At 56.1% G+C, this 26209-nt stretch overlaps 3 protein-coding genes across 4 annotated transcripts; all 3 read right to left on the reverse strand.

Moving 5' to 3' along the window:
- Positions 1–173: 173 nt before the first annotated feature.
- On the reverse strand, positions 174–9492 carry SMG9 (SMG9 nonsense mediated mRNA decay factor). Of its 2 annotated transcripts, none has more exons than XM_066570871.1 (13): positions 8934–9492; positions 8388–8459; positions 8048–8288; positions 7380–7477; positions 6909–7021; positions 6151–6262; positions 5325–5420; positions 5157–5242; positions 4190–4293; positions 3383–3490; positions 1870–2016; positions 1041–1182; positions 174–302 (listed from the first exon to the last, which is right to left on the reverse strand). In XM_066570871.1, exons 1-13 carry the CDS (start codon positions 9021–9023, stop codon positions 224–226), a joined length of 1488 nt encoding a protein of 495 aa, XP_066426968.1. In that variant the 5' UTR covers positions 9024–9492; the 3' UTR covers positions 174–223. The 2 variants fall into 2 exon arrangements, with proteins under 2 accessions (XP_066426968.1, XP_066426967.1); XM_066570870.1 differs by having other exon boundaries at positions 8048–8291.
- A 241-nt stretch (positions 9493–9733) lies between these two features.
- On the reverse strand, positions 9734–22941 carry PPP2R1A (protein phosphatase 2 scaffold subunit Aalpha). Its single transcript, XM_066570879.1, has 15 exons — positions 22814–22941; positions 22096–22186; positions 21735–21835; positions 20422–20654; positions 19199–19346; positions 18397–18552; positions 17464–17578; positions 16434–16504; positions 15308–15442; positions 14400–14573; positions 13635–13695; positions 12889–13043; positions 11236–11378; positions 10565–10656; positions 9734–9943 (listed from the first exon to the last, which is right to left on the reverse strand). Exons 1-15 carry the CDS (start codon positions 22889–22891, stop codon positions 9927–9929), a joined length of 1770 nt encoding a protein of 589 aa, XP_066426976.1. The 5' UTR covers positions 22892–22941; the 3' UTR covers positions 9734–9926.
- A 590-nt stretch (positions 22942–23531) lies between these two features.
- On the reverse strand, positions 23532–25819 carry ETFB (electron transfer flavoprotein subunit beta). The gene is made up of 2 exons (XM_066570874.1): positions 25310–25819; positions 23532–24152 (listed from the first exon to the last, which is right to left on the reverse strand). Exons 1-2 carry the CDS (start codon positions 25802–25804, stop codon positions 23979–23981), a joined length of 669 nt encoding a protein of 222 aa, XP_066426971.1. The 5' UTR covers positions 25805–25819; the 3' UTR covers positions 23532–23978.
- Between the last annotated feature and the right edge of the window lie 390 nt (positions 25820–26209).

Below are 26209 nucleotides of genomic sequence, written 5' to 3' on the forward strand. Positions count from 1 at the left end.
CCGGCGAGTCCAGCCGCCTCTATGGTCACGTGAGGGGGTTTCCCGCTCTTTTCCAAGCGCGGGAAGCCGTGAGGGGAAAGGCTTTAATTAAACCTCCGTGAGGGTAATTACGCCTAATTAAGCTTGAGGCGGGTAATTAATTAAGATTTGGCGTTAATTAAGAGCGAGACGAGGCGGTTTTGGCGGTTTATTGGCGCGGGGGGAGCCTCCCAGTGCTCCCAGTTCACCCCAGTAAGCGGCCGTACTCGGCCAGGGCCGAGGATTTTTTCACTCCGTCCCAGATGCGGGCGGCGTAATGGAACCTGCATAAACCAGTATGGACCAGTACAGGTTAAGAAATGCCCTCCCAGTCCCTCCCAGTTGCCCCCAAAGCTCCTCCCAGTAGCTCCCAGTTGGTCCCAATCCCCTCCCAGTCGCTCCCAGTATAAACCAGTATCCCCAAATCTCCCTTTAACCCTTTCCCAGTCCCTCCCAATCCATCCCAGTTTATCCCAGTGCCCTCCCAATATAAACCAGTAACCCCGAATCTCCATTTAAGCCTTTCCCAGTCCATCCCAGTCCCCCCAAGCCCCTCCCAGTCCCTCCCAGTATAAACCAGTAACCCCAAATCCCCCTTTAACCCTGTCCCAGTCCCTCCCAGTGTCCCAATAATGACCCCAAATTCCCTCCCAGTCCCTCCCAGTATAAACCAGTAACCTCAAATCCCCCTTTAACCCTTTCCCACTCCCTCCCAATCCCCTCCCAGTCCCTCCCAGTTTATCCCAGTCCCTCCCAATCCCCTCCCAGTTTATCCCAGTCCCTCCCAGTCCCTCCCGATCCCCTCCCAGTTTATCCCAGTGCCCCCCAATCCCCTCCCAGTCCCTCCCAATTTATCCCAGTTCCCTCTCAGTCCCTCCCAGTCCATCCCAGTCTATCCCAGTTCCCTCCCAGTCCCCTCCCAGTCCCCCCCAATCCCCTCCCAGCCCCTCCCAGTATAAACCAGTACCCCCAAATCCCCCTTTAACCCTGTCCCAGCCCCTCCCAGTCCGTCCCAGTCTCACCAGTTCCTCTCGGTCAGCAGGCTGTGGGATAACTGGGACCGTGCGGCCGCCAGGACCCTCCCCCTGAGCCGGGCCAGGAGCCCCCCGAGCCCCCCCCGGCCCCGGAACGGGGGCAGGGCTGGGAACAGCGCCCCTCCCCCACCTGCAGGAGGTTTGTACTGGTTTGTACTGGTTTGTACTGGTTTTAATGATTTTTAATCATTTTTAATGATTTTTAATGGTTATAATGGTTTATAATGGGGCTGCCCCATTCTCAGACCCTCCCCGACCATGAATGGGGGCTGGGAACAGCGCCCCTCCCCCACCCGAGGGAGATTTATACTGGTTTATACTGGTTTGTACTGGTTTTAATGATTTTTAATCATTTTTAATGGTTATACTGGTTTATACCGGTTTATAATGATTTATACTGGATTATACTGGTTTATAATGATTTATACCAGTTTATAATGACTTATACTGGTTTATACTGGTTTATAATGATTTATGATTGTTTATACCAGCCCATACTGGTTCATACTGGTTTATACTGATTTATAATGATTTATACTGGTCTATACTGGTTTACAATTATTTATACTGGTTTATACCAGTCCATACTGGTCCGTACTGGTCCATATTGCTCTATACTGGTCTATACTGGTTTATAATAATTTATACTGGTTTATTCTGCTCTATACCGGTTTACAATGATTTATCCTGGTCTATAATGATTTATACCAGCCCATACTGGTCCGTACTGGTTTATAATAATTTATACTGGTCTATAATGATTTATACCGGCCCGTACAGGCCCATACTGGTTTATACTGGTCCATACTGGTCTCACCTCGGGGCAGGGCGTCCTCGGGCTCCTCCTCCAGGGGGGGCAGCAGGAACAGATTGACCTCGGGCTCGGGGGGGGCGGGGCCGGAGCCGGGGGGGGCGGGGCCGGAGCCGGGGGGGGCGGGGAGCAGCTCCCGCATGGACAGAGAGCCTGGGGGGGCCGAAATCAGCACAAATTAACCCAAAATTCAGCTTAAAATTAACCCAAATTAACCCAAAACTCAGCCTAAAATCAGCCCCAAATTAACCCAAAATTCAGCCTAAAATTAACCCAAAACTCAGCCCCAAATTAACCCAAAACTCAGCCCAAAATTAACCCAAAACTCAGCCTAAAACCGGCCCAAATTAACCCAAAACTCAGCCTAAAATCAGCCCCAAATGAACCCAAAATTCACCCCAAAGTTGCTGTAAAATGGCTAAAAATTCATCCTAAATTTACCACAAAATGGATAAAATTAATCCTAAAATGCGCCTGAAATTCAGCTGAAAATCGGCCCAAAATTTACCCAAAAACCATCCCAAAATCAGCCTAAAATTCACCCCAAAATTCCCCCAAAATTGCCCTAAAATGGCCCAAATTCACACCAAAAGTCACCTTAAAATCATCCCAAAATATCCCTAAAATCACCCTAAAATCCACCTCAAAATCACCCTAAAATCACCCCAAAATCCACCTCAAAATGGCCCCAAAATTCGCACCAAAATCAGCCTAAAATCACCCCAAAATTCACCTCAAAATTCACCCTAAAATGGCCCATATTCACCCCAAAGATCACCCTAAAATCATCCCAAAATATCCCTAAAATCTCCCTAAAATTCACCCTAAAATTCACCTGAAAATGGCCAAAATTCACCCTAAAATTCACCTGAAAATGGCCAAAAATCCCCCTAAAATTCACACCAAAATTCACCTCAAAATGGCCAAAATCACCCTAAAATTCACCCCAAAATCAGCCTAAAATGGCCCCAAAATTCACACCAAAATTCACCTGAAAATGGCCAAAATTCACCCTTTAATTCACCCCAAAATCAGCCTAAAATGGCCCCAAAATTCGGCCCAAAATTCACCCCAAAATTCACCCGAAAATTCCCCCCATAATCAGCCGAAAATGGCCGCAAAATTCACCTCAAAATGGCGGAAATCCCCCCCAAAATGGCGGAAATTCCCCCTCAAATCAGCCTAAAACTCCCCCAAACCCCCCCCGAAATTTCATCTGGGAGCCCCCAAATTCCACGTGGGACCCCCAAAATCCCCAAAATAGCCCAAAATCAGCCTAAAATTCACCCTAAAATGGCCAAAATCACCACAAAATCATCCTAAAATGGCCCCCAAATTCGCCCCAAAATGGCGGAAATTCCCCCCCAAAATGGCGAAAATTCCCCCTCAAATCAGCCTCAAACTCCCCCAAACCCCCCCGAAATTTCATCTGGGAACCCCCAAATTCCACGTGGGCCCCCCAAAATGCCCAAGTCCCCCCAAAATTGCCCAAAATGCCCCGAATTCGGCCCAAAATCACCGCGGTATTTGAGGCGCGAGTGCGCCATCAGGCGGCCGAGCACGCGCTGCATCTGCCCCAGGCGGCGCGGGGAGAAGCACTCGGGGGGGGCGCGGGTTTGAACGAAAACTGCGGGAAACAAAGGGTTAAAGGGGGTTAATGGGCACAGCTGGGCACAGCTGGGCACAGCTGGGAACAGCTGGGAGGGGAGACGTGCAAAAAACCCGGTGAAAATCGGGTGGAAAATGGGGATTTTGGGCACGACTTGGGGGGGGAGGAAATGGGGAAAATTGGGTGAAAATTGGTGGAAATTTGGGGTTTTTGGGAGGAAATTGGGATTTTGGGCACACCTGGGAACACCTGGGGCAGGGAAATGGGGAGAATTGGGTGAAAATTGGTGGAAATTTGGGGTTTTTGGAGGGAAATTGGGATTTTGGGAACACCCAGGGGGGAGGAAATGGGGAAAAAATCCCCCCCAAAAATGGGGAAAATTGGGTGAAAAATCGGTGGAAATTTGGGGAAAATTGGGGAATTTAGAGACACCTGGGCACAGGTCCGGGGGAAGAAAATGGGGAAAAAAATGGGAAAATTGGGTGAAAATTGGTGAAAATTTGGGGATTTTGGGAGGGAAATTGCGATTTTGGACACACCTGGGAACATCTGGGGCAGGGAAATGGGGAAAATTGGGTGAAAAATCGGTGGAAATTTGGTTTTTTTTTTCCCCAGGAATTTTTGAGGGGGAATTTTTGGAGGTCAGGGTTTTACTGGGGGGAACCCAGAGGTTAATTACCCCTAGATTAATTATCTATTAATTAATTAAGGACTGACCCAGGTGTGGGTAATACTCGGAGGGCTCCTCGGGCCCGGCCCCGCTCGAGTCGTGGCTGGGGGACGGCGTCGGGGGCTTCACCATCTCGGCCGTCTGCAGGAACCTGGGGCAGTTATTGGGGTTTGGGGCAGTTATTGGGGGGGTTGGGGCAGTTATTGGGGGGTTTGGGGCAATTATTGGGGGGTTTGGGGCAGTTATTGGGGGTTTGGGGCAGTTATTGGGTGGTTTGGGGTGGGTTTGGGGCAGTTTTGGGTCATTTTTTGGATAATTTTTGGGTAATTTTTAGGTCACTTTTAGGTCGCTTTTGGGGCCATTTTTGGGTCACTTTTGGGGTCATTTTTAGGTCATTTTTGAGTTATTTTTAGGTCACTTTGGGGCCATTTTTGGGGTGAGTTTTAGGTCACTTTTGGGGCCATTTTTGGGTCATTTTTAGGCCACATTTGGGGTCATTTTTGGGTCAATTTCAGGTCAGTTTTGGGGTCATTTTTAGGGTTATTTTTAGGTCACTTTGGGGTGAGTTTTAGGTCACTTTTGGGGCCATTTTTGGGTCATTTTTAGGCCACATTTGGGGTCATTTTTGGGTCAATTTCAGGTCAGTTTTGGGGTCATTTTTAGGGTTATTTTTAGGTCACTTTGGGGCCATTTTTGGGTCACTTTTGGGGTCATTTTTGGGTAATTGTTAGGCCGCATTTTTATCATTTTTTGGGTAATTTTTGGGCCATTTTGTGTCACTTCTGTGTTGCTTTTTTGGTAACTTTCGGGGTCATTTTTAGGCCACGTTTGGGACCATTTTTGGGTCATTTTGGGCCATTTTTGTGTCGCTTTGTGTAATTTTTTGGGGTAATTTTTGGGTCATTTTGTGTCACTTCTGTGTCGTTTTTTGGGTAACTTTCGGGGTCATTTTTAGGCCACGTTTGGGCCCGTTTTTGGGTCGTTTTGTGTCGTTTTTGGGTCGTTTTGTGTCACCTGTAGAGCCCCAGGTCAGTGAACCAGTCCTGCACCAGCAGCACCACGTGGCACACGGTGAACAGGAAGGCGGCGATCTGCAGCGACTGCATTTGCATAAATTAGCATAAATTAAACCCCATTAGCATAAATCAACCCCTCATTAGCATAAATTAACCCCTCCCTCACCTGGGTCTCCACGTAGGCATGGGGCAGAGCGAACTCGGGTGGAAGCTTCCGGTCGTTGTTGATCAGGTGATCCAGGTGGGCGGGGCTTAGGATTGGCTGGGGGCGTGGCCAAGAGGGGGTGGAGTCAATGAGGCCACGCCCACATCATCGGGTATGGTAATGAGGGGGCGGGGAAAGGGATTAATGAGAGGGGGTTGGGGGATAAAAGTAATTATGGTAATTGGGGTGATTATGGCAATTACGGTAATTATGGTAATTGGAGTAATTACAGTAATTAGGGTGATTAAACTTGGGGTAATTATTGTAATTGGGGAATTACAGTAATTATGGTAATTGGGGTAATTACAATTGGGGTAACAATGGTAATTGGGGTAATAATGCTAATTGAGGTGAATATGGTAATTATAGTAATTAGGTAATTATGGTAAATTAATAATTGGGGTAATTATGGTAAGTGGGATAATTAACTATGGTAATTATGGTAACTACAGTAAATTGAATAATTGGGGTAATTACAGTAATTAGGTTAATTACAATAATTGCAGTAATTAAGGTAATTGAGGTAGTTATAATTGGGGTAATTATGGTAATTTGATTAAATTTGTAATTAGGGTAATTGGGGCAATTATGCTAATTAGGGTAATTAATTAAATTTTTAGAGTCAACTAATTAAGCCCAATTAATCAACTCCTGGCCTAATAACCACCATTTCCACTCTCATTAACCCCAATTAACAGCAATTAAAGCCAGACACCGACCAATTACCGACACCCAAGGGGCAGCTGTGGGTGACTGAGGTTAATTAGCGTTAATTAGCGTTAATTACCTGCGTGTCCAGGAACAGGACGCGCTCCTGGGTTATGAACAGGTCGATGCCCCCGGTCTGGGCCCCGCCCCTCTCGCGCAGCTCCGGTGGCTGCGGCCGGAACACGAAGGACCTGGACCAGTATGGACCAGTACAAACCAGTACGGACCAGTACAAACCAGTACGGACCAGTACGGACCGGTACGGGCCAGAAAAAGCAGAAAAAACCCGGGGAAAATCCCATTTTTTTGCCCATTTGAGAGCCCTGAATTCCCCCAGAACCCTCCCAGTTCATGCCAATTCCCAGTATGGACCAGTATAACCCAGTAAAACCCATAGAAACCAGTATAAACCAGTATGGACCAGCATAAACCCATCCTAGACCCATCCCAGTATGGACCAAACCCATCCCAGTTCATCCCAGTCCCTCCCAGTATAAACCAGCAACCCCAAATCCCAATTTAACCCTTTCCCAATCCCATTCCAGTCACTCCCAGTCCCCTCCCAGTCCCTCCCAGTATAGACCAGTAACCCCAAACCCCCTTTAACCCTTTCCCAGTCCCTCCCAGTTTATCCCAATCCCATCCCAGTTTATCCCAGTCCATCCCAATCCCCTCCCACTCCCTTCAAGTCCCTTCCAGTCCATTCCCAGTCCCTCCCAGTATAAACCAGTAACCCCAAATCCCAATTTAACCCTTTCCCAGTCCATCCCAGTCCCTCCCAGTCCATCCCAATCCCCTCCCAGTCCCATCCCAGTCCCTCCCAGTTTGTCCCAGTACCGCGGGTCCTCCTCGGGCTGGTTCCCGGCCAGCAGTGACATCACCGTGGATTTCCCGGTTCCCTGCAGCCCCAGCGCCCCCACCACCAGCACGTCCGTCTGCTCCAGCAGGAACTGGGACGGACTGGGAGTCACTGGGACGGCCCTGGCCCCTCCCCCGGCCACACCCACCCAGCCATGGCCATGCCCACCCAGCCCTGACCACGCCCATCCCGTTAAACCCCGCTTCCAGCACGAACTGGGAGTCACTGGGAGAGTCCCAAGCCCCGCCCCCTCCACCAGTACAAACTGGGACATATTGGGAACATCTTGGCTCCGCCCCCAGCCACGCCCACCACACTAAACCCCGCCCCCAGCATCAACTGGGAGATACTGGGAGAATCCCAGGCCACGCCCACCAAACTAAACTCCACCCCCAGCATGAAGTGGGTGTGACATGGAAGGCCCCGCCCCCCCGATGAGCCCCGCCCACCTCGAGGGCGCTGTCGCACCAGTTCATTTGCTCGTCCACCAGTTTGATGCTGGTTTTCATCTTCTCGGGTGCCGCCAGCCGGGCCTGGGCCTGGGCAGCTGGGGGAGGGGCCAAGAGGGGACACGCCCACTTGGGGACACGCCCACCAGGCACAAACCTCCGCCCATGATTTTGTAATTTGCATTAAACTGGACACGCCCCCTAAAAAACTCTGCAGGTTTCAGTGTCGTCATCGGATTGAGATTGGGGGTTGCCCACGCCCATAAATTATGGCCACGCCCACTGTGAGCACACCCCAAAAGGCCACGCCCCCAGCCCAAGCCACGTGCATTTTGTCCAGCCAATCACCTTGAGCCTCATTTTTTTAGACCCATCCACACAATGTGACCACGCCCAGCCATGACCACACCCCCAAATCGAACCCCGCCCCTTTTGTCCATCCAATCCCCTTGAGTCTCATCCTTTAGCCCCGCCCACAACAATCTAACACAGCCATAACCACGCCCACCACACCATTGGACAAACCCAACCCAAACCAAACCCATCTTCTTTATCCGATCGCTTCACACCCTCAGCTTTAGCTCCGCCCACTCAATTAACCCCTTCTGTTTTAACTCCTCCCACATCCCCACCGCATGACCACGCCCCTTTAAGCCCCGCCCACTCACGGTCAAGCGCGGCAGGGGGGGCCAGGCCCCGGCTGTGCAGTTGATAGACAGGCTGGGTGGGGCGTGGCCCCTCCCTCTCGGTGGGCGGGGCTTGTTGTGGCCCCTCCCCGGGTGCTGCCGAGGCTCCGCCCCCTCCACGCCCCTCCTCTCCCCGTGCTTTCATCAGCACGATGGGCGGGGCCGGCGCTGGAGGGGGCGGGGCTTGTGCTGGCCCCGCCTTGGGGGCAGCCAGAGGCGGCTGCTGCTGGGTGAAAATACACAATGACATCATGGGGCGTCGCTACAGCAGCTGGGATGAGCCACGCCTTCTTTGGGGCGTGGCCACGCCCCCCAGGCTCACCCGCTCTGCAGGGGGCTTGGCCAGGATGATTGGCGTCTTCTGCAGGGGCCCCGCTGGCTCCTCCCCCAGCTCCTGTGGGCGAGGCAAGGTCACTGAGGCCACGCCCACCACACCCAGATACAGCCACGCCCACAGAGGTGTAGTTCCGCCCCCTGCCAGGCCTCTCCTTGTTCATTATAGGGCTCTAGGCCTCGCCCACCGTGTGCCACGCCCATCAAAACCACGCCCCCACTTTCCACCCCATCCCATGCATTCGCTTTCAATCATCCCTAAGCCACGCCCCACCCTGTGCTGTTGTCAATCTTTTCTAAGCCCTGCCCTTCCCATAAACCACACCCCATGTAGTTGCTGTCAATCAACCGCCAGCTCCGCCCCATGCAAGTGTCAGTCTATTACAAGCCCCGCCCTCATGCACTTGCTGTCAATCATTCCCAAACCCCGCCCCACTCCCACACAACCGCTGTCAATCAATTCCAAACCCCGCCCCACTCCCCACACAACCGCTGTCAATCAAACCCACGCCCCTCCCCGTTTGCCCCGCTTCACCCTCCTCTCTCCGCCTCCCTCCGGTTCCTTCTCTCGGTTCCAGCAGCGGCGCCGCGCGCCGGGGGCGGGGCTCTGCCCGGAGTCCGACATGGCGGCGGCACCGGGGCGGCTCCGGGCCCCGAGCGGCTCCCGGAGGTTCCGGGAGCCTTTCGGGGGTCCCGGGGAGGCCCCGGAGGCTCCTGAGGGGGACCCGGAGGCTTCTGAAAGGCTCCTGGAGGGTCCCGGAGAGGCTTTGGAGGGTCCCGGAGGCTCCTGAGGGGGTCCCGAGAGGTTTTTGAGTGTCCCGGCGAGGCCCCGGAGGGTCCTGAGGGGGTCCCGGAGGATCCCGGAGAGGCTTTTGGAGGTCCCCGAGGCCCTGAGGGGGTCCCGGCGAGGCCCCGAGCGGTTCCCGGGAAGGTTTTCGAGGGCGCCGGGAAGGTTTTTGGGGTTCCAACGAGGTTTTGGGGTTCCCGGGGAGGTTTTGGGGTTCCCGGGGAGGTTTTTGTGGCTCCCGGAGCCCCTGAGGGCTCCTGAGGCCGTTTCCGGTTCCTTTCCCGCTGCTCCCGCCCTCGCGCGCGGCCTGAGGGGAAAGGGGGCGTGGCCTGCCACAGACAGCTGCGCGCATGCGCGAAACTGTGGGCGTGACTTGATCGGCTGCGCTTGCGCGGGAGGGGCGTGGCTTGTAGTTAAAGGGCCAGCGCGGTTTAAATTAAAAATTTAATATAATTAAAATTTTTTAAACTTTATTTTATTACAATTGAATTAAAGTCGCGCACCACGTCACCCTGCCCTTCCCCCTCCCCAAATAAACGACACCGGAGCCTCGTTCTGGTTTTTATTAACGGCGAAATCATCGTCAATTAATTATTTAATGAGTTAATGAATGAACAGCGGGGTGGGGGGAGGGGCTGGGGGGGGGGGGTGATGGGATGTGGGGGGAGGGGTGGCACCGTCCGGGGGTGGGGGAGGGGCGGTCGCAGCTCCGGTTCTCATGCGGGGGGGTCCCGGGGGGGGTCAGGCCAGCGCCAGCACTGCGGGGGAGGGGAGAGAGAGACAGGGGGAGGGGTTACCTGGGCACACCTGGGCACACCCAAAACCACACCTGGGACACACCTGGGGGCACCCAAAATACACCTGGGCACAGCTGGGGGCACCTGGGCACACCTGGGACACACCTGAGCCTCACCTGGGTGCCCCACCCAAGTCCCTTGGTGTCCCCTCTGTGTCCCTCCAGGTGTGCCCAGGTGTCCCCAGAGAGTCCCAGGTGTGTCCCAGGTACCCCCTGTCCCCATGATTTCCCCCCCAGGTGTCCCAAATTTCCCCCAGGTGCTCCCCCAGGTGTGCCCAGGTGTATCCCAGGTGTCCCCAGATCTCCAAAATCCCCCCCATGTGTCCCCAGATGTGCCCAAATCTCCTCCCAGGTGTCCCCAGGTATCTCAGGTGTATACCAGGTGTATCCCAGGTGTGCCCTCACCTGTCCCAGCAGTCCCAGGTGTCCCCAGGTGTATCCCAGGTGTGCCCTCACCTGTCCCAGATGTCCCCAGGTGTCCCCAGGTGTATCCCAGATGTGCCCTCACCTGTCCCAGGTGTCCCCAGGTGTATCCCCAGGTGTATCCCAGGTGTCCCCAGGTGTATCCCAGGTGTGCCCTCACCTGTCAGCGCCTCCTGAGCGAAGTATTTGACGTCGACATCCTGGTCCTGCGTCAGCTTCTCCAGCACCGGCTTCACCTCTGTCTGCAGCGTCCTGCAGGTACAGGGACAGGTGAGACACAGGTGGGACAGGGACAGGTGAGACACAGGTGGGAAAGGGACAGGTGAGACAGGTGAGACACAGGAGGGACAGGGACAGGTGGGACAGGGACAGGTGTGGGGCCCAAACCAGTATAACCCAGTATAACCCAGTATAACCTATTAAAATGACTCCAAATTGGTACAAACCAGTACAAATCGCCATTCCCAGTATAAACCAGTATAAACCAGTATAACCAGTACCCGCTGTCCAGGATGGGCCCGATGCGCTGCAGCCACACCAGTATAACCAGTATAAACCATTATAAACCAATATAACCCAATAAAACCAGCCCAAACCAGTGCTCCCAGTACAAACCAGTATAAACCAGTACAAACCAGTATAACCCAGTATAAACCAGTATAACCAGTACCCGCTGTCCAGGATGGGCCCGATGCGCTGCAGCCACACCAGTATAACCAGTATAAACCAGTATAACCCAATAAAACCTTATAAAACCCAATAAAACCATCCCAAACCAGTGCTCCCAGTACAAACCAGTATAACCCAGTATAAACCAGTAAGAACCAGTACCCGCTGTCCAGGATGGGCCCGATGCGCTGCAGGGACTTGGCCACGTTGAAGCGCACGTTGGCCACGGCGTCGGCGGCCATGCGGAGCACGGTGGGCAGCATCTGCGTGGTGGTGACCTCCTGGCCACACACCTCGGACAGCACCTGCGACAGGTGAGGCACAGGTGAGATGGGACAGGTGAGACAGGGACAGGTGGGACAGGGACAGGTGAGATGGGACAGGTGAGACAGGGACAGGTGAGATAGGGACAGGTGAGATAGGGACAGGTGAGATGGGGACAGGTGAGATGGGGACAGGTGAGATAGGGACAGGTGGGACAGGGACAGGTGAGATGGGACAGGTGAGATGGGACAGGTGACATAAAGGTGAGATGGGGACAGGTGAGAGATGGGACAGGTGAGATAAGGACAGGTGGGACAGGGACAGGTGAGATGGGACAGGTGAGATAAAGGTGAGATAGGGACAGGTGAGATATGGACAGGTGAGATGGGACAGGTGGGACAAGGACAGGTGAGATGGGACAGGTGAGATAAAGGTGAGATAAAGGTGAGATAAAGGTGAGATAGGGACAGGTGAGATGGGACATGTGAGATGGGACAGGTGAGATATGGACAGGTGGGACAGGGACAGGTGAGACAGGGACAGGTGAGATTGGACAGGTGAGATGGGGACAGGTGAGATGGGGACAGGTGAGATGGGGACAGGTGAGATAAAGGTGAGATAGGGACAGGTGGGACATGGACAGGTGAGATGGGACAGGTGAAATATGGACAGGTGAGGGACAGGTGAGATTGGACAGGTGAGACATGGACAAGTGAGATATGGACAGGTGAGATGGGACAGGTGGGACAGGGACAGGTGAGACATGGACAGGTGGGACATGGACAGGTGAGATAGGACAGGTGAGATATGGACAGGTGAGATATGGACAGGTGGGACATGGACAGGTGAGATGGGACAGGTGAGATATGGACAGGTGAGATATGGACAGGTGAGATGGGACAGGTGAGACATGGACAGGTGGGACATGGACAGGTGAGATGGGACAGGTGAGATGGGACAGGTGGGACATGGCCAGGGATTGGGGACACCCATCACTCATGCCCAGCTGTGCCCAGGTGTGTTCCTATCCCTCTCAGGTGCCCCCAGGTGTGCCCAGGTAAATCTCAATTGTGCCCAGGTGTGTTCCTATCCCTCTCAGGTGTGCCCAGGTGTATCCCAGCTGTCCCCAGGTGTGCCCACTTTGGTTCTATTCCTCTCAGGAGTATCCCAGGTGCCCCCAGGTGTGGTTCTATCCCTCTCAGGTGCCCCCAGGTACCCCAAGGTGCCCCCAGGAAGTGTCCCCAGGTGCCCCCAGGTGTGCCCAGGTGTACTGTGGGTGCCCCCGTGTGTGCTGTGGGTGCCCCCAGGTGTGTTCCTATCCCTCTCAGGTGCCCCCAGGTGTGCCCAGCTGTACCCAGGTGTGCTGTGGGTGCCCCCAGGTGTGCCCAGGTGCCCCCAGGTGTGCCCAGCTGTACCCAGGTGTGCTGTGGGTGCCCCCAGGTGTGCCCAGGTGCCCCCAGGTGTGCCCAGCTGTGCCCAGGTGTGCTGTGGGTGCCCCCAGGTGTGCCCAGGTGCCCCCAGGTGTGCCCGCAGGCGCGCCCAGGTACCCACGTTGATGCAGAAGAGCGTGGTCATGCGGTGCAGGTAGTTGGGGTCGGCGGCCATGGCCAGCACCTTGGGCACGATGGTGCCCTGGGCCCAGGTGTGCCCAAAGCGCTCCACCAGCTTGCGCAGGTTACTGGTGGCGGCCTCGCGGATGGCGTACACTGCCAGGAAACCAGTGCGGACCAGTTGGGACCAGTATAAATTACTATAAACCAGTGCGGACCAGTATAAACCAGTATCAATTACTATAAACCAGTGCGGACCAGTATAACCCAGTGCGGACCAATATAAACCAGTATCAATTACTATAAACCAGTACAGACCAGTTGGAACTGGTCTGGACTGGTATGAGCTGTATAAACCAGTATAAACCAGCACGGACCAGTTGGGACCAGTACGGCCTAGTACAAACCAGTATAAACGAGTATAAATTACTATAAACCAGTACGGACCAGTTGGAACTGGTTTGGACTGGTACTGGGCCATGTAAACCAGTATAAACCAGTATCAATTAGTATATCAATTACTATAAACCGGTACAGACCAGTTGGGACCAGTACAGAGCGGTACAAACCAGTATAAATTAGTATAAACCAGTACGGGCCAGTTGGGACTGGTTTGGACCAGTACTGAGCTATATAAACCAGTATAAACCAGTTTAGACCAGTCCCTCCCAGTATCTCCCAATCCCCTCCCAGTCCATCCCAGTCCCTCCCAATCCCCTCCCAGTCCCTCCCAGTTTATCCCAGTACCGTGATCCACCAGCCAGGCCATGCAGAGCGAGTTCAGTTTCTCATCGAAGAACTCCACGCCCTGGAGAGGGGGGGAGACACCAGTAAGGACCAGTATAAACCAGTATGGACCAGTTAAGACTGGTATAGACCGATACAAACCAGTAGGAACCAGTACAAACCAGTATGTACTGGTATAAACCAGTATAAACCGAGCTACGTCGCTACGGACTAATTCGAACCAACGTAAACCAGTGCACACCAGTATAAACCAGTATGGATCAGTGGGAACAAACCCCTCCCAGTCTCCTCCCAGTATATCCCAGTTCATCCCAGTGCCTTTCAACACCCTCCCAGTCCCTCCCAGTCCCTCCCAGTTTATCCCAGTCCATCTCAGTGCCTCCAAATCCTCTCCCAGTGTATCCCAGTCCCTCCCAGTCCCCTCCCAGTGCCCCCATATGAGCCGATAACTCCATTCCAGTGCCTCCCAGTCCATCCCAGTGCCTCCCAGTCCCTCCCAGTCCCCTCCCAGTCCATCCCAGTACCCCTATACAAGCCCATAACTCCATTCCAGTGCCCCATACGCTGCTCCAGTCTCCTCCCAGTGCCTCCCAGTCCATCCCAGTCCCCTCCCAGTCCCCTCCCAGTCCATCCCAGCGCCCCCATACAAGCCCATAACTCCACTCCGGTTCCCCATACAGTTTTCCAGTCTCCTCCCAGTGCCTCCCAGTCCATCCCAGTGCCTCCCAGTCCATCCCAGTGCCTCCCAGTGGCTCCCAGTCTCACCAGCTGGCCGGCCAGCAGCGGCATGTACTCGATGATGGCCAGCCGGACCCTCCACTTGGCGTCCTCGGCCAGCTCCACGATGGCCGGGAGCAGCGACTGCGAGAGCTGCCGGATGCCGATCACCTCGTTCACGCAGTCCAGGTTGGAGATGATGTTCAGCCGCACCTCGGGGCACTGGGAGGGACTGGGAGTTACTGGGAGGGCACTGGAATGGACTGGGACACACTGGGAGTTACTGGGTGGGACTGGGAGGGCACTGGGACACACTGGGAGTTACTGGGTGGAAGCTGCAGTTCACAAAGTCACCACCAGGGGGAGCTGAAATAAACGCTGGGAGTGCATTGGGGGGAACTGGGAGCAACTGGGAGTTACTGGGATGGATTGGGAAGGACTGGGAGTAACTGGGAGGAGCCTAGAGCTGCATATGAGCGGACTGGGAGGGACTGGGAGTTACTGGGAGGAGCCTAGAGCTGCATATGAGCAGACTGGGAGGGACTGGGAGGAACTGGGAGGAAGCTGCAGTTCACAAAGTCACCACCAGGGGGAGCTGAAATAAACGCTGGGAGTGCATTGTGCGCTCAGGTGTGTGCCCAGGTGTGTGCCCATGTGTATCCCTATGTGTGCCCAGGTGTGTGCCCATGTGTATCCCTATGTGTGCCCAGGTGTGTGCCCAGGTGTGTGCCCAGGTGTGTGCCCATGCGTTTCTAGGTGTTTCTATCTGTGCCCAGGTGTGCCCAGGTGTGTGCCCAGGTGTGCCCCTCACCTCGTCCTTGAGCTGTGCCAGGAACAGGGGCAGCAGGTGTGTGCCCAGGTGTTTCTATCTGTGCCCAGGTGTGTGCCCATGTGTTTCTAGGTGTTCCTATCTGTGCCCAGGTGTGCCCAGGTGTGTGCCCAGGTGTGCCCCTCACCTCGTCCTTGAGCTGTGCCAGGAACAGGGGCAGCAGGTGCTCCACCGTGTTGTCCTTGCCCAGGATGGGCGACAGCCCCATGATCACCGAGGCCAGCGCCGACTTCACGTGCTGGTTGGCATCCGACACCAGCTCCTGCACAGGTGGGCACAGGTGAGCTCACCTGGACTCGGGGAGAGGCCTCTGAGGCCACGCGTGCCCACAGGGTGTGCCCCAGGTGTGCCCAAGATGGGTCCCACCACTGCAGGTGTACCCACAAGGTGTGCCCAGGTGTGTCCCACCACCCCATGGTGTGCCCACGTGTGTCCCCAAGGTGCCCCCAGGTGTCCCCCCAGGAATATCCAGGGTGCGCTCAGGTATATCCCAGGTGTGTCCCAGGTGCCCCCAGGTGTGCCCAGGTGTGCCCAGATGCCCCCAGGTATATCCCAGATGCCCCCAGGTGTGCCCAGGTGCCCCCAGGTGTGCCCAGGTGCCCCCCCAGGTGTCCCCAGGTGCCCCCAGGTGTGCCCAGGTGCCCCCCCAGGTCCCCCCAGGTGTGCCCAGGTATGTCCAGGTGCCCCCAGGTGTCCCTCCAGGTATATCCCAGGTGTGGCCAGGTATATCCCAGATGCCCCTAGGTGTCCCCAGGTGCCCCTCCAGGTATATCCCAGGTGTGCCCAGGTGTCCCCAGGTGCCCCCCCAGGTGCCCCCAGGTGTGCCCAGGTGCCCCCAGGTGTGTCCCAGGTATATCCCAGATGCCCCCAGGTATGCCCAGGTGCCCCCCCAGGTGCCCCCAGGTATATCCCAGGTGCCCCCAGATGCCCCCAGGTGTCCCCAGGTGTGTCCCAGGTGCCCCTCCAGGTATATCCCAGGTGTGCCCAGGTGTCCCCAGGTGCCCCCCCAGGTGCCCCCAGGTATATCCCAGGTGCCCCCAGGTGCCCCCAGGTATATCCCAGGTGCCCCCGGGTGCCCCCAGGTGTCCCCAGGTGTCCCCAGGTATATCCCAGGTGCCCCCAGGTGTGCCCAGGTGCCCCCAGGTATATCCCAGATGCCCCCAGGTGTGCCCAGGTGCCCCCAGGTATATCCCAGATGCCCCCAGGTGTGCCCAGGTGCCCCCAGGTGTGCCCAGGTGCCCCCAGGTGCTCACCTTGATGCAGGGCAGGATCTGGCCCATGATCACGGCCTCGCGGCAGTCGGGGGACAGGTTCTCACAGAACTCTGGGGACACCAAAGTTGGGTGGAAAAACGTCAAAATCGGGTTTGAGGACATCGAATTCGGGTCGAAGGACGCCAAATTTGGGTTAAAAACACCGAAATTGGGCTGGGGACACCAAATTTGGGGTGAAGAACGTCAAAATTGGGTCGAGGACATCAAAATTGGACCAGGGCACCAAATTTGGGTTGAAAAACACCGAAATTGGGTTGGGGACACCAAGGTTGGGTTGAAAACCACTGAAATTGGGTTGGGGACACCAAATTTGGGGTGAAAGACACCAAAGTTGGGTTGGAGACACCCAAATTATGTCGAGGACGCCAAATTTGGGTTGGGGACGTCAAAATTGGGTTGGAGAACGTAAAAATTGGGTTGGGGACTCCAAATTTGGGTTGAAAAACACCGAAATTGGGTTAAAAACACTGAAATTGGGTTGGGGACACCGAAATTGGGTTGAAGAACATCAAAATTGGGTTGGGGACACCAGGGACAGGCTGGGGACACCGAAATGGGGATAAAAACACCAGAATTGGGTTAAAACCACTGAAATTGGGTTGGGGACACAGAAATTGGGTGAAAAACGCCAAAATTGGGTTGGGGACAACAAGGTTGGGTTAAAAACACTGAAATTGGGTTGGGGAACACCAAAATTGGATTGAAGAACATCGAAACTGGGTTGGGGACAACAAGGTTGGGTTAAAAACACCGAAATTGGGTTGGGGACACAGAAATTGGGATAAAACCACTGAAATTGGGTTGAGGACATCAAAGTCGGGTTGAAAAACAGTGAAATTGGGTTGCGGACAGCAGGGACAGTTTGGGGACACCGAAATTAGGTAAAAAACACCGAAATTGGGTTGAAGAACATCGAAACCGGGTTGGGGAACCCGAGGTTGGGTTTTGGGGGGGTTTTGGGGCATTTTGGGGCCTCGTGGTGGGGGAGGGGGTGGGTGTGGCCGCTGACCTTTGACCTTGTGGGAGGCGGCCGCGCGCACCTCGGCCTCGCAGTCCTTCATGAGGCTCTGGAAGGCGCCCACCAGGTCGGTCTTGGTGATCTCGGGGCCCACGGCGCGCTGCAGCTGCGGGGGCACGGCCCAGGTGCGTCCAGGTGTGCCCCAGGTGTGCCCAGGTGTGCCCCAGGTGTGCCCAGGTGTGCCCCAGGTGCGTCCAGGTGTGCCCCAGGTGTGCCCAGGTGTTCCCCAGGTGTGCCCAGGTGTGCCCCAGGTGCGTCCAGGTGTGCCCCAGGTGTGCCCAGGTGCGTCCAGGTGTGCCCCAGGTGTGCCCAGGTGTGTCCCAGGTATTACCCAGGTGTACCCAGGTGTGTGTCCAGGTGTGTGCCAGATGTGCCCAGGTGTGCCCCAGGTATTACCCAGGTGTGTCCAGGTGTGCCCCAGGTGTGTCCCAGGTGTGTCCCCCAGAGGTCCCAAAATGCCCCAAACCCGTTCCAAACCACCCCAAATCCATCCCCAGGTGCGTCCCCAAACATCTCCCAGAGTTCCCAAACCTCCCCAAAACCCACCCCAGGTGTGCCCAGGTGACTCCAGCTGTGTCCCCAAAAACATCTCCCAGAGTTCCCAAAACGCCTCAAACCCATCCCAAACCCCCCCCCAACCCTCCCCAGGTGCGCCCAGGTGCCCCCCAGCTGTGCTCAGGTGACTCCAGGTGTGTCCCTAAACAGCTCCTAAACCTCCCCAAACCCCCCAAAACCCATCCCAAACCCCCCCCAACCCTCCCCAGGTGTGCCCAGGTGTGCCCAGGTGTGCCCAGGTGCATCCCCAAACATCCCCCAGAGTTCCTAAACCTCCCCAAACCCCCCAAAACCCATCCCAAACCCCCCCCAGAACCCACCCCAGGTGCCCCCCAGGTGTGCCCAGGTGCCGCCCAGGTGCGCGCCCACCTCGGTGAACTTGTCGGCCACCATGTAGCGCACGCGCCAGGACTTGTCCTCGGCCGCCTGGCGCAGCGTGGGCATCACCAGCCCCTCGAGCTCCTCCTGCGGCAGCAGCTGCGCGATGCTCACGCACGCCTCCACCGCCAGCAGCCGCACCGAGTCCTGCGCAGGTGGGCACAGGTAACCCCCAGGTGAGCCCCAGGTGTGCTCAGGTAACCCCCAGGTGGGCACAGGTAACCCCCAGGTGAGCCCCAGGTGTGCTCAGGTAACCCCCAGGTGGGCACAGGTAACCCCCAGGTGAGCCCCAGGTGTGCTCAGGTAACTCCCAGGTGTGCACAGGTGAGCCCCAGGTGTGCACAGGTGAGCCCCAGGTGTGCTCAGGTAACTCCCAGGTGTGCTCAGGTAACCCCCAGGTGTGCACAGGTGAGCCCCAGGTGTGCCCAGGTCCCCCCCAGCCTCCTCCAGGTGTGCCCAGGTCCCCCCCAGGTGTGCCCAAAATCCCCCCAGCTGCCCCCAGGTGCGCCCAGGTAACCCCGAGGTGCTCCCAGGCATGCCCAGGCTCCCTTGAGGTGTGCCCAGGTCCCCCCCAGCTCCCTCCAGGTGTGCCCAAACCCCTCCCAGGTGTGCCCAAACCCCTCCCAGGTGCCCCCAGGTGACCTCCAGGTGCGCCCAGGTAACCCCGAGGTGCTCCCAGGCATGCCCAGGCTCCCCTCAGGTGTGCCCAGGTCCCCCCCAGCTCCCTCCAGGTGTGCCCAAACCCCTCCCAGGTGCCCCCATGTGCGCCCAGGTGTGCCCAGGTGCGCCGTACCTGCTCGTCGGAGGCCAGGTTGGAGAACATGGGGATGATCTCGCTCTTGACGTGCTCCAGCTCCAGCACCTTGGCGAACTCGCCCAGCTTGGAGGCGGCCGCGCGCCGCACCATGGGCGTGTCGTCCGAGCACAGGTTCCGGAAGTACCTGTGGGCACACCTGGGCGTCACCTGGGCACACCTGGGGGCACCTGGGCACACCTGAGTACTACCAGGTACAGTTGGGTATGGCCTCGATATACCTAAGGGTCACCTATGGGCTTCTGGAAGTACCCGCGGGCACACCTGGGTGTCACCTGGGCACACCTGAGTACACCTGGGGGGCATCTGGGTACAGGTACAGCTGGGCATGGTCCAGGTACACCTAAGGGTCACCTATGGGCATCTGGAAGTACCTGCGGGCACACCTGGGGGCACCTGGGGACAGCTGGGGGGCACCTGAGTACACCTGGGATGGGTTGGTGACCTTGTGGTCGCCCCAATGACCCCACACCCATTCCAATGACCCCGTGGTCACCTCAATGACCCCACACCCATTCCAATGACCCCATGGTCACCTCAATGACCCCACACCCACCTCAATGACCCCGTGGTCACCTCGCTGACCCTGTGGTCACTTCAATGACCCCACAGCCATCCCAATGACCAATGACCCTATGGTCACCTCAATGACCCCACACCCACCTCAATGACCCCACGGTCACCCCAATGGCCCCAAGGATGGACTGGTCACCTCACTGACCCCAAGGATGGATTGGTCACCCCAATGACCCCATGGTCACCTCACTGACCCCAAGGATGGATTGGTCACCCCAATGGCCCCAAGGATGGACTGGTCACCCCAATGACCTCAAGGATGGATTGGTCACCCCAATGGTCCCATGGTCACCCCAATAACCCTATGGTCACTTCAATGGCCCCATGGTCACCTCAATGACCCCAAGGATGGATTGGTCATCCCAATGACCCCGTGGTCACCTCACTGACCCCAAGGATGGATTGGTCACCCCAATGACCCTATGGCCACCTCAATGACCCCATGCCCATCTCAATGACCCCAAACCCATCTCACTGACCCCATGGCCACCCCAATGGCCCCACGGTCACCCCACTGACCCCATGCCCATCTCAATGACCCCATGCCCATCTCAATGACCCCATACCCATCTCAGTGACCCCGCGGCCACCCCAATGACCCCGCGGCCACCCCAGCGGTCACTCACTGGCGCAGCTCGGCCTTGACCGGGCTGGACACTCGCGGGTAGCAGACGCTGAAGAGGCCGCAGGCCGAGGTGCGCGACGTGAACCAATCCCCTCCGGCCAGGCGCTTGACCAGCGGCACAAAGTGACCCTCGAGGTCCGGCGGGGAGTGCTCGTGGGACACGGCCCGCAGCGACTCCACCGCCTTGTCCCGCACCACCGTCTCCTCCACCGTGGCCAGGCTCTCCAGCGGCGGCTGCGGGTGAGGACGGGCGGGGGCACGGAGGGGGTCAGGCGGACGCAGGACGGGCGGGCGGACGTGGGATGGACAGAAGAACATGGGATGGACAGATGGACACAGGGTGGTCAGAGGGACGTGAGATGGACAGAGGAACAGGGGATGGACAGAGGAATATAGCATAGACAGATGGACACAAGGTGGTCAGATGGACATGGGATGGACAGATGGACACAGGGTGGTCAGATGGACAGATGGATGTGGGATGGACGGAGGAACACAGGGTGGTCAGAGGGACACAGGATGGACAGAGGAACATGGGATGGACAGGTGGACACAGGGTGGTCAGAGGGATATGGGATGGACGGATGGATGTGGGATGGACGGATGGATGTGGGATGGACGGATGGATGTGGGATGGACAGAGGAACATGGGATGGACAGATGGACACAGGGTGGTCAGATGGACAGAGGATGGACAGATGGACAGAGAGTGGTCAGAAGGACACAGGATGGACAGATGGACGTGGGATGGACAGATGGACACAGGGTGGTCAGATGGACACAGGATGGTCAGATGGAAGTGGGATGGACAGATGGACACAGGGTGGTCAGATGAATGTGGGATGGACAGATGGACACAGGGTGGTCAGACGGATGTGGGATGGTCAGAGGAACATAGCATGGACAGATGGACACAGGATGGACAGATGGACACAGGGTGGTCAGGTGGACACAGCATGGACAGATGGACGTGGGACAGACAGAGAGATACAGGGTGGTCAGAGCCACGTGGGATGGACAAATCCACGCGGCACGGACAGATGGACAGGGGGTGGACACGGGATGGGGGTTCAGAGCTCCCACGTGCGTTTTAGCCCTGCCCAGGTGTGTTTTGATGTTCTCCAGGTGCGTTTGGAGGTTCCCCCCAGGTGTGTTTTTGTCCCCCCCCCCAGATGAGTTTTTGGGTTTCCCAGGTGAGTTTTTCTCCCCCCCAGGTGACTTTTTTCCCCCCCACGTGAGTTTTTGGGTTCTCCAGGTGTATTTTGGGGTTCCCCAGGGGCGTTTTTATCCCCCCCAGGTGAGTTTTTCTCCTACCAGCAGGCAGTGCACGAACTCGGGTCCCCCCACGAGGGCGGTGAAGGTGCCCAGCTGCTCTGCCAGGGCCAGCAGCACCTCGTCCTCATCGTAGATGGTGTCTGTGACCGCACAGGTGACACACCTGTCACTCACCTGGCCCCCTGACACCTTTCAATCACCCCCACGCCCCGCCCACCACCCAAAACCCCACCCACAATCCCAAATCTGGGCTATTTTTTGCGTTTCCAGGGGAATTTTGTGACCTCCCCGCCCCCACATGGATTCTGGGGATCCCTCCCACCCAAATTTTGGGAGTTTTCCCCTCAAATTTTAGGAATTTCCCCTCAAGTTTTGGGAAATTCCCCTCAAATTTTGGTACCGGTGAGGAAAGGGAGGAGCTCGCTGCGGGTTCGCTCCACGCCCAGTGCCAGCGCGATGGTTGAGAGCTTCTTGATGCTGTTGAGGCGCAGCTGGGAAAGGGAAAATGGGAGAAAATCAGGAAAATTTGGGGTAAAAAAGGGGCAGAAATCGCCCCCCTCATGAGGAAACCCCGCCCACAACGCGGCGCGGCCAATCAGGAGCGGCGTCTCACGGCTCCGCAGCGGCGCCGCGGCAGAGAGGAGGCCCACGATTGGCTCCGCTAAGCCCCGCCCATGCAGGCGGCAGCCAATGGAGAGCGGCGCTGCCGCGGCCTCGCGCTGCCATTGGCTGCGGCGAGCAGGGAGCCGCGCTGCCCCGCCGCTACGGGGCGCTGAGGCGGGCGGGGCAGATCCCCCCACCCCCTACACGCGCTGCGGACTAATCAGAACGCCCCTTACAAACCCAACCGCTCCTCCAGCCAATCAGAACGCGCCTTTCACCGCAATCCCCCCCCCCCCCTTCCCAACCGCCCCACAGATGTTACGCCCCCGCCCATTCGCCCAGGTCTGAGGGGACCGGGCCGCCTCAACCAATCAGCGCAGCCGTCTCATGGCGTCCATCAGCAGCGGGGCCACGGACCAGCGGCGCGATGGCGGCCGGGCCCGGTGGCCACGGAAGGGGCCCCGAAACCCCGGAAAGGCCCCGGGGGTATCGCGGCGAGGTCCCGGTAGCGGTACCTGCACGTCCTCGTTGCGGAGCTCGTCGATGAGCACCGCGATGGGGTAAAGCGAATCGTCGCCGTCCGCCGCCGCCATCTTCGCCGCCGCCGCCGCCCCGGCTCTGAGGGGCCGCACGGGGCCGCCCGCTCCGCTCCTGCAGGGCTTCCGCGGCGCTGATTGGTCGGCGCTGACGCAGCGCCCGCCCGCCGCGTTTTCCCATTGGTTCAGGGCGCTGTCTGTCAGGTGAATACCCGCCCATGCGGACGGCGCAGCGAATCGCGCTCTGATTGGGCGATGCATTTGATTGACAGCGAGGGGGGCGGGGCGAGGTGTTGCTGGGCAACGCGGAGGCGCCAGGGACGCACTGGGACGAACTGGGAGCGGACTGGGACGAACTGGGAGCCGCTGGATTATACTGGGAATCCCCTGGGACCGGACTGGGCCTCAATGGGTTATACTGAGACGAACTGGGACCCACCAGGGCCTGAACTGGGACAAACTGGGACCCACCAGGATCTGAACTGGGACAAACAGGGCCTGAATTGGGACATACTGGGTTATACTGGGACAAACTGGCACCCGTCCAGTGCCAAACTGGTTTATACTGGGACGCACCCGCAGCAAAAACCCACCCAAAACCAGTAAAGACCAGTCAAAACCAGTAAAACTGGACCAGGGTATAGCCACGCCCCCGCCCCTTTAAGCCACGCCCCCAAAATAACGCGATGACGTCATGGACTGGCCACGCCTTTATTGGGGTGGGGGGAAGGCACTGGGAGGGAACTGGGCCAGACTGGGAGGGTCTGGGAGGGAACTGGGATGAACTGGGAAGGCACTGAGGTGAACTGGGACGAACTGGGACGAACTGGGACGAACTGGGAAGGCACTGTAGTGAACTGGGACGAACTGGGACGAACTGGTTCTTACTGGTGCTGGCTCCCCCAACACTGGGGGGTTACTGGGATGGCACTGGGCCATCACTGGGCCGAACCGGGTTGTACTGGGCCGAACTGGGTTATACTGGGATAAACTGGGAGGCACTGGTGTGTCAGATGCGGCCGGCGTGCCTCAGTTTCCCCAGCAGGCTCTCGATGCTCTGCCCCCCGTACAGCACTGGGATGAACTGGGATGAACTGGGATGGCACTGGGGCGTTACTGGGACAAACTGGGTTATACTGGTGTGTCAGATTCTTCCGGCGTGCCTCAGTTTCCCCACCAGGCTCTCCACGCTCTCCACCTTCTCCCCCCCGGCCCTGGGGGGCGGCTCCTGCACCTGCAGCACCTTCAGCCTTGGGGGGCCCGCGGGCACCCCCAGCTCGGCCGCCGGGATCACCTCCAGGGGCTTCTTCTTGGCTTTCTGCAAAATTGGGATTTTTAGAGAAATTTGGGGATTTTTGGGGGGATTTTTTGCAGATTTTTTTGGGATTTTTTGAGGATTTTATAAGGATTTTTCTTGATTTTTTAGGGGATATTTTAGGGATTTTTTCCGGATTTTTCTTGATTTTTCTTGATTTTTTTTCAGATTTTTGGAGCAATTTTTGAATGATTTTTTGGGGATTTTTTTCTGGATTTTATTGGAATTTTATCAGAAATTTTGAGGATTTTTCAGGATTTTTTGGGGGATATTTTGAGGATTTTTCTTGATTTTTTTGGGGAATTCTTGGGCAATTTTGGGGGATTTTTTAGGGATTTTATTGGAGTTTTTTTGGATTTTTTAAGAATTCTTTTTTTACATTTTTCAGGACATTTTAGGATTTTTTGAGATATTTTTCAGACTTTTTGGGCAATTTTTGGCGATGTTTTCGGGATCTTTTGGGGATTTTACCAAAATTTTATCAGGATTTTTTTGGGGATATTTTTGGAGTTTTTTTGGAAAGTTTGAGGAATTTTTTTGGGATTTTTTTTTTATTTTCGAGGGAGTTTTTGGGAAGTTTTAAGGAATTTTTTGGTGATAGTTCAGGAACTTTGGGGGGATTTTTTGGGGAAGTTTGGGATTTCTTGGGATGTTTTTGGGGAATTTTTGGGCATCTTTTAAGGGATTTTTTTAGGACTGGGGGGGCCTTTTTTTGGTGGGGGTGGTAGAAATCTTGGGGAATTTTTCTTGGGTTTTTTTTTTTTTTTTAATTTTTGGATTCTTAAAGGAAAATTTGGGAATTTTGAGGGGGAATTTTTAGTGAAAGGGGCCCCAGGCATCCCTGGACAACAGGTCTACCCCCACTGGCCGCTATGGGAACCACCAGGATTTTTGGGGAATTTCAGGGATTTTTGAGAATTTCTTGGGAATTAGGGGATCCTGGGGATTTGGAGAACACCCAAAAGATTTTGGGGAACCCCAGGAATTTTGGGGAACCCCAGGAATTTTGGAGAAAACCCCTCCAAAAAAACGGCTCCAAGCATCCCGGACAACAGGTCTACCCGCATTGGCCGCTATGGGAGCCACGGGAATTTTTGTGGAATTCCGGGGGTTTTATGGAATTCCTCAGGAATTTCGGGGGTTCCCCCCCCCCAGCTCACCATGATGTTGGGCAGGGTGGCGTAGCGGGGCTCGTTGAGCCTCAGGTCCGCCGTCAGCACGGCCGGCAGCCGCAGCCGCAGCGTCTCCAGGCCCCCGTCCACCTCGCGCTCCACCAGCACGTGCCCGGCCTCCAGCTGCACCCGCGAGGCAAACGTGCCCTGGGGGAAACCAGTTTGGACCAGTTTGGACTGAGGAGCCGCCCAGTATGAGCTGGGACCCTCCCAGAATGAACTGGGACCACTCCCGATTTCACAGCTTTTGGGGGGAATATATCCCACAATCCCCCGCGATTTTAAAGGTGAATATATCCCACAATCCCCCGCGATTTTTAGGGGTGAATATATCCCACAATCCCCCGCGATGTAAGGGGTGAATATATCCCACAATCCTCCACCACCGCGGTGCACGACGGGATATATACCCCCTTTTACCGCACGGAATGCCGGGATATATCCCCCAGTTGCCGCGAAGGATGACGGGATATATTCCCCCATTTACCGCAAGGAATGCCGGGATTTATTCCCCCCATTTGCTGCAAGGGATTGTGGGATATATTCACCTTTAAATCGCGGAGCATTGTGGGATACATTCCCCCTAAATCGCAGGGCATTGTGGGATATATTCACCCACAACTCGCAGGGCATTGTGGGATATATTCACCCTTAAATCTCAGGGGATTGTGGGATATATTTACCTTTAAATGGCGGAGGATTGCGGGATACAGTCACCGCTAAATCGCAGTAGATTGTTGGATATATTCACCCTAAAATCGCGAAGGACTGAGAGATATATTCACCCTAAAACCGCGGGGGAATTTGGGATATATTCACCCCTAAATCGCGGGGCATTGTGGGATATTTTCACCGTTGAAACCGCGGGGGGATTGTGGGATTTATTCC

Source organism: Molothrus aeneus, unplaced genomic scaffold (genome assembly GCF_037042795.1).
Source record: "Molothrus aeneus isolate 106 unplaced genomic scaffold, BPBGC_Maene_1.0 scaffold_328, whole genome shotgun sequence".
NCBI lineage: Eukaryota > Metazoa > Chordata > Aves > Passeriformes > Icteridae > Molothrus > Molothrus aeneus.

Coding starts and splice junctions, on each gene's coding strand:
- SMG9 (XM_066570870.1), bottom strand. CDS start 9,023: ATGTCGGACTCCGGGCAGAGCCCCGCCCCCGGCGCGCGGCGCCGCTGC. Junction 8,292..8,387: donor CCAAGCCCCCTGCAGAGCGG/GTGAGCCTGGGG, acceptor ATTTTCACCCAG/CAGCAGCCGCCTCTGGCTGC. Junction 7,022..7,379: donor GGTGCGACAGCGCCCTCGAG/GTGGGCGGGGCT, acceptor AGTCCGTCCCAG/TTCCTGCTGGAGCAGACGGA.
- PPP2R1A (XM_066570879.1), bottom strand. CDS start 22,891: ATGGCGGCGGCGGACGGCGACGATTCGCTTTACCCCATCGCGGTGCTC. Junction 21,836..22,095: donor GCTCCTCCCTTTCCTCACCG/GTACCAAAATTT, acceptor GTGCGGTCACAG/ACACCATCTACGATGAGGAC. Junction 17,579..18,396: donor TGGCCGACAAGTTCACCGAG/GTGGGCGCGCAC, acceptor GTGCCCCCGCAG/CTGCAGCGCGCCGTGGGCCC.
- ETFB (XM_066570874.1), bottom strand. CDS start 25,804: ATGGGGGAATATATCCCGTCATCCTTCGCGGCAACTGGGGGATATATC. Junction 24,153..25,309: donor CCACCCTGCCCAACATCATG/GTGAGCTGGGGG, acceptor CCAATTTTGCAG/AAAGCCAAGAAGAAGCCCCT.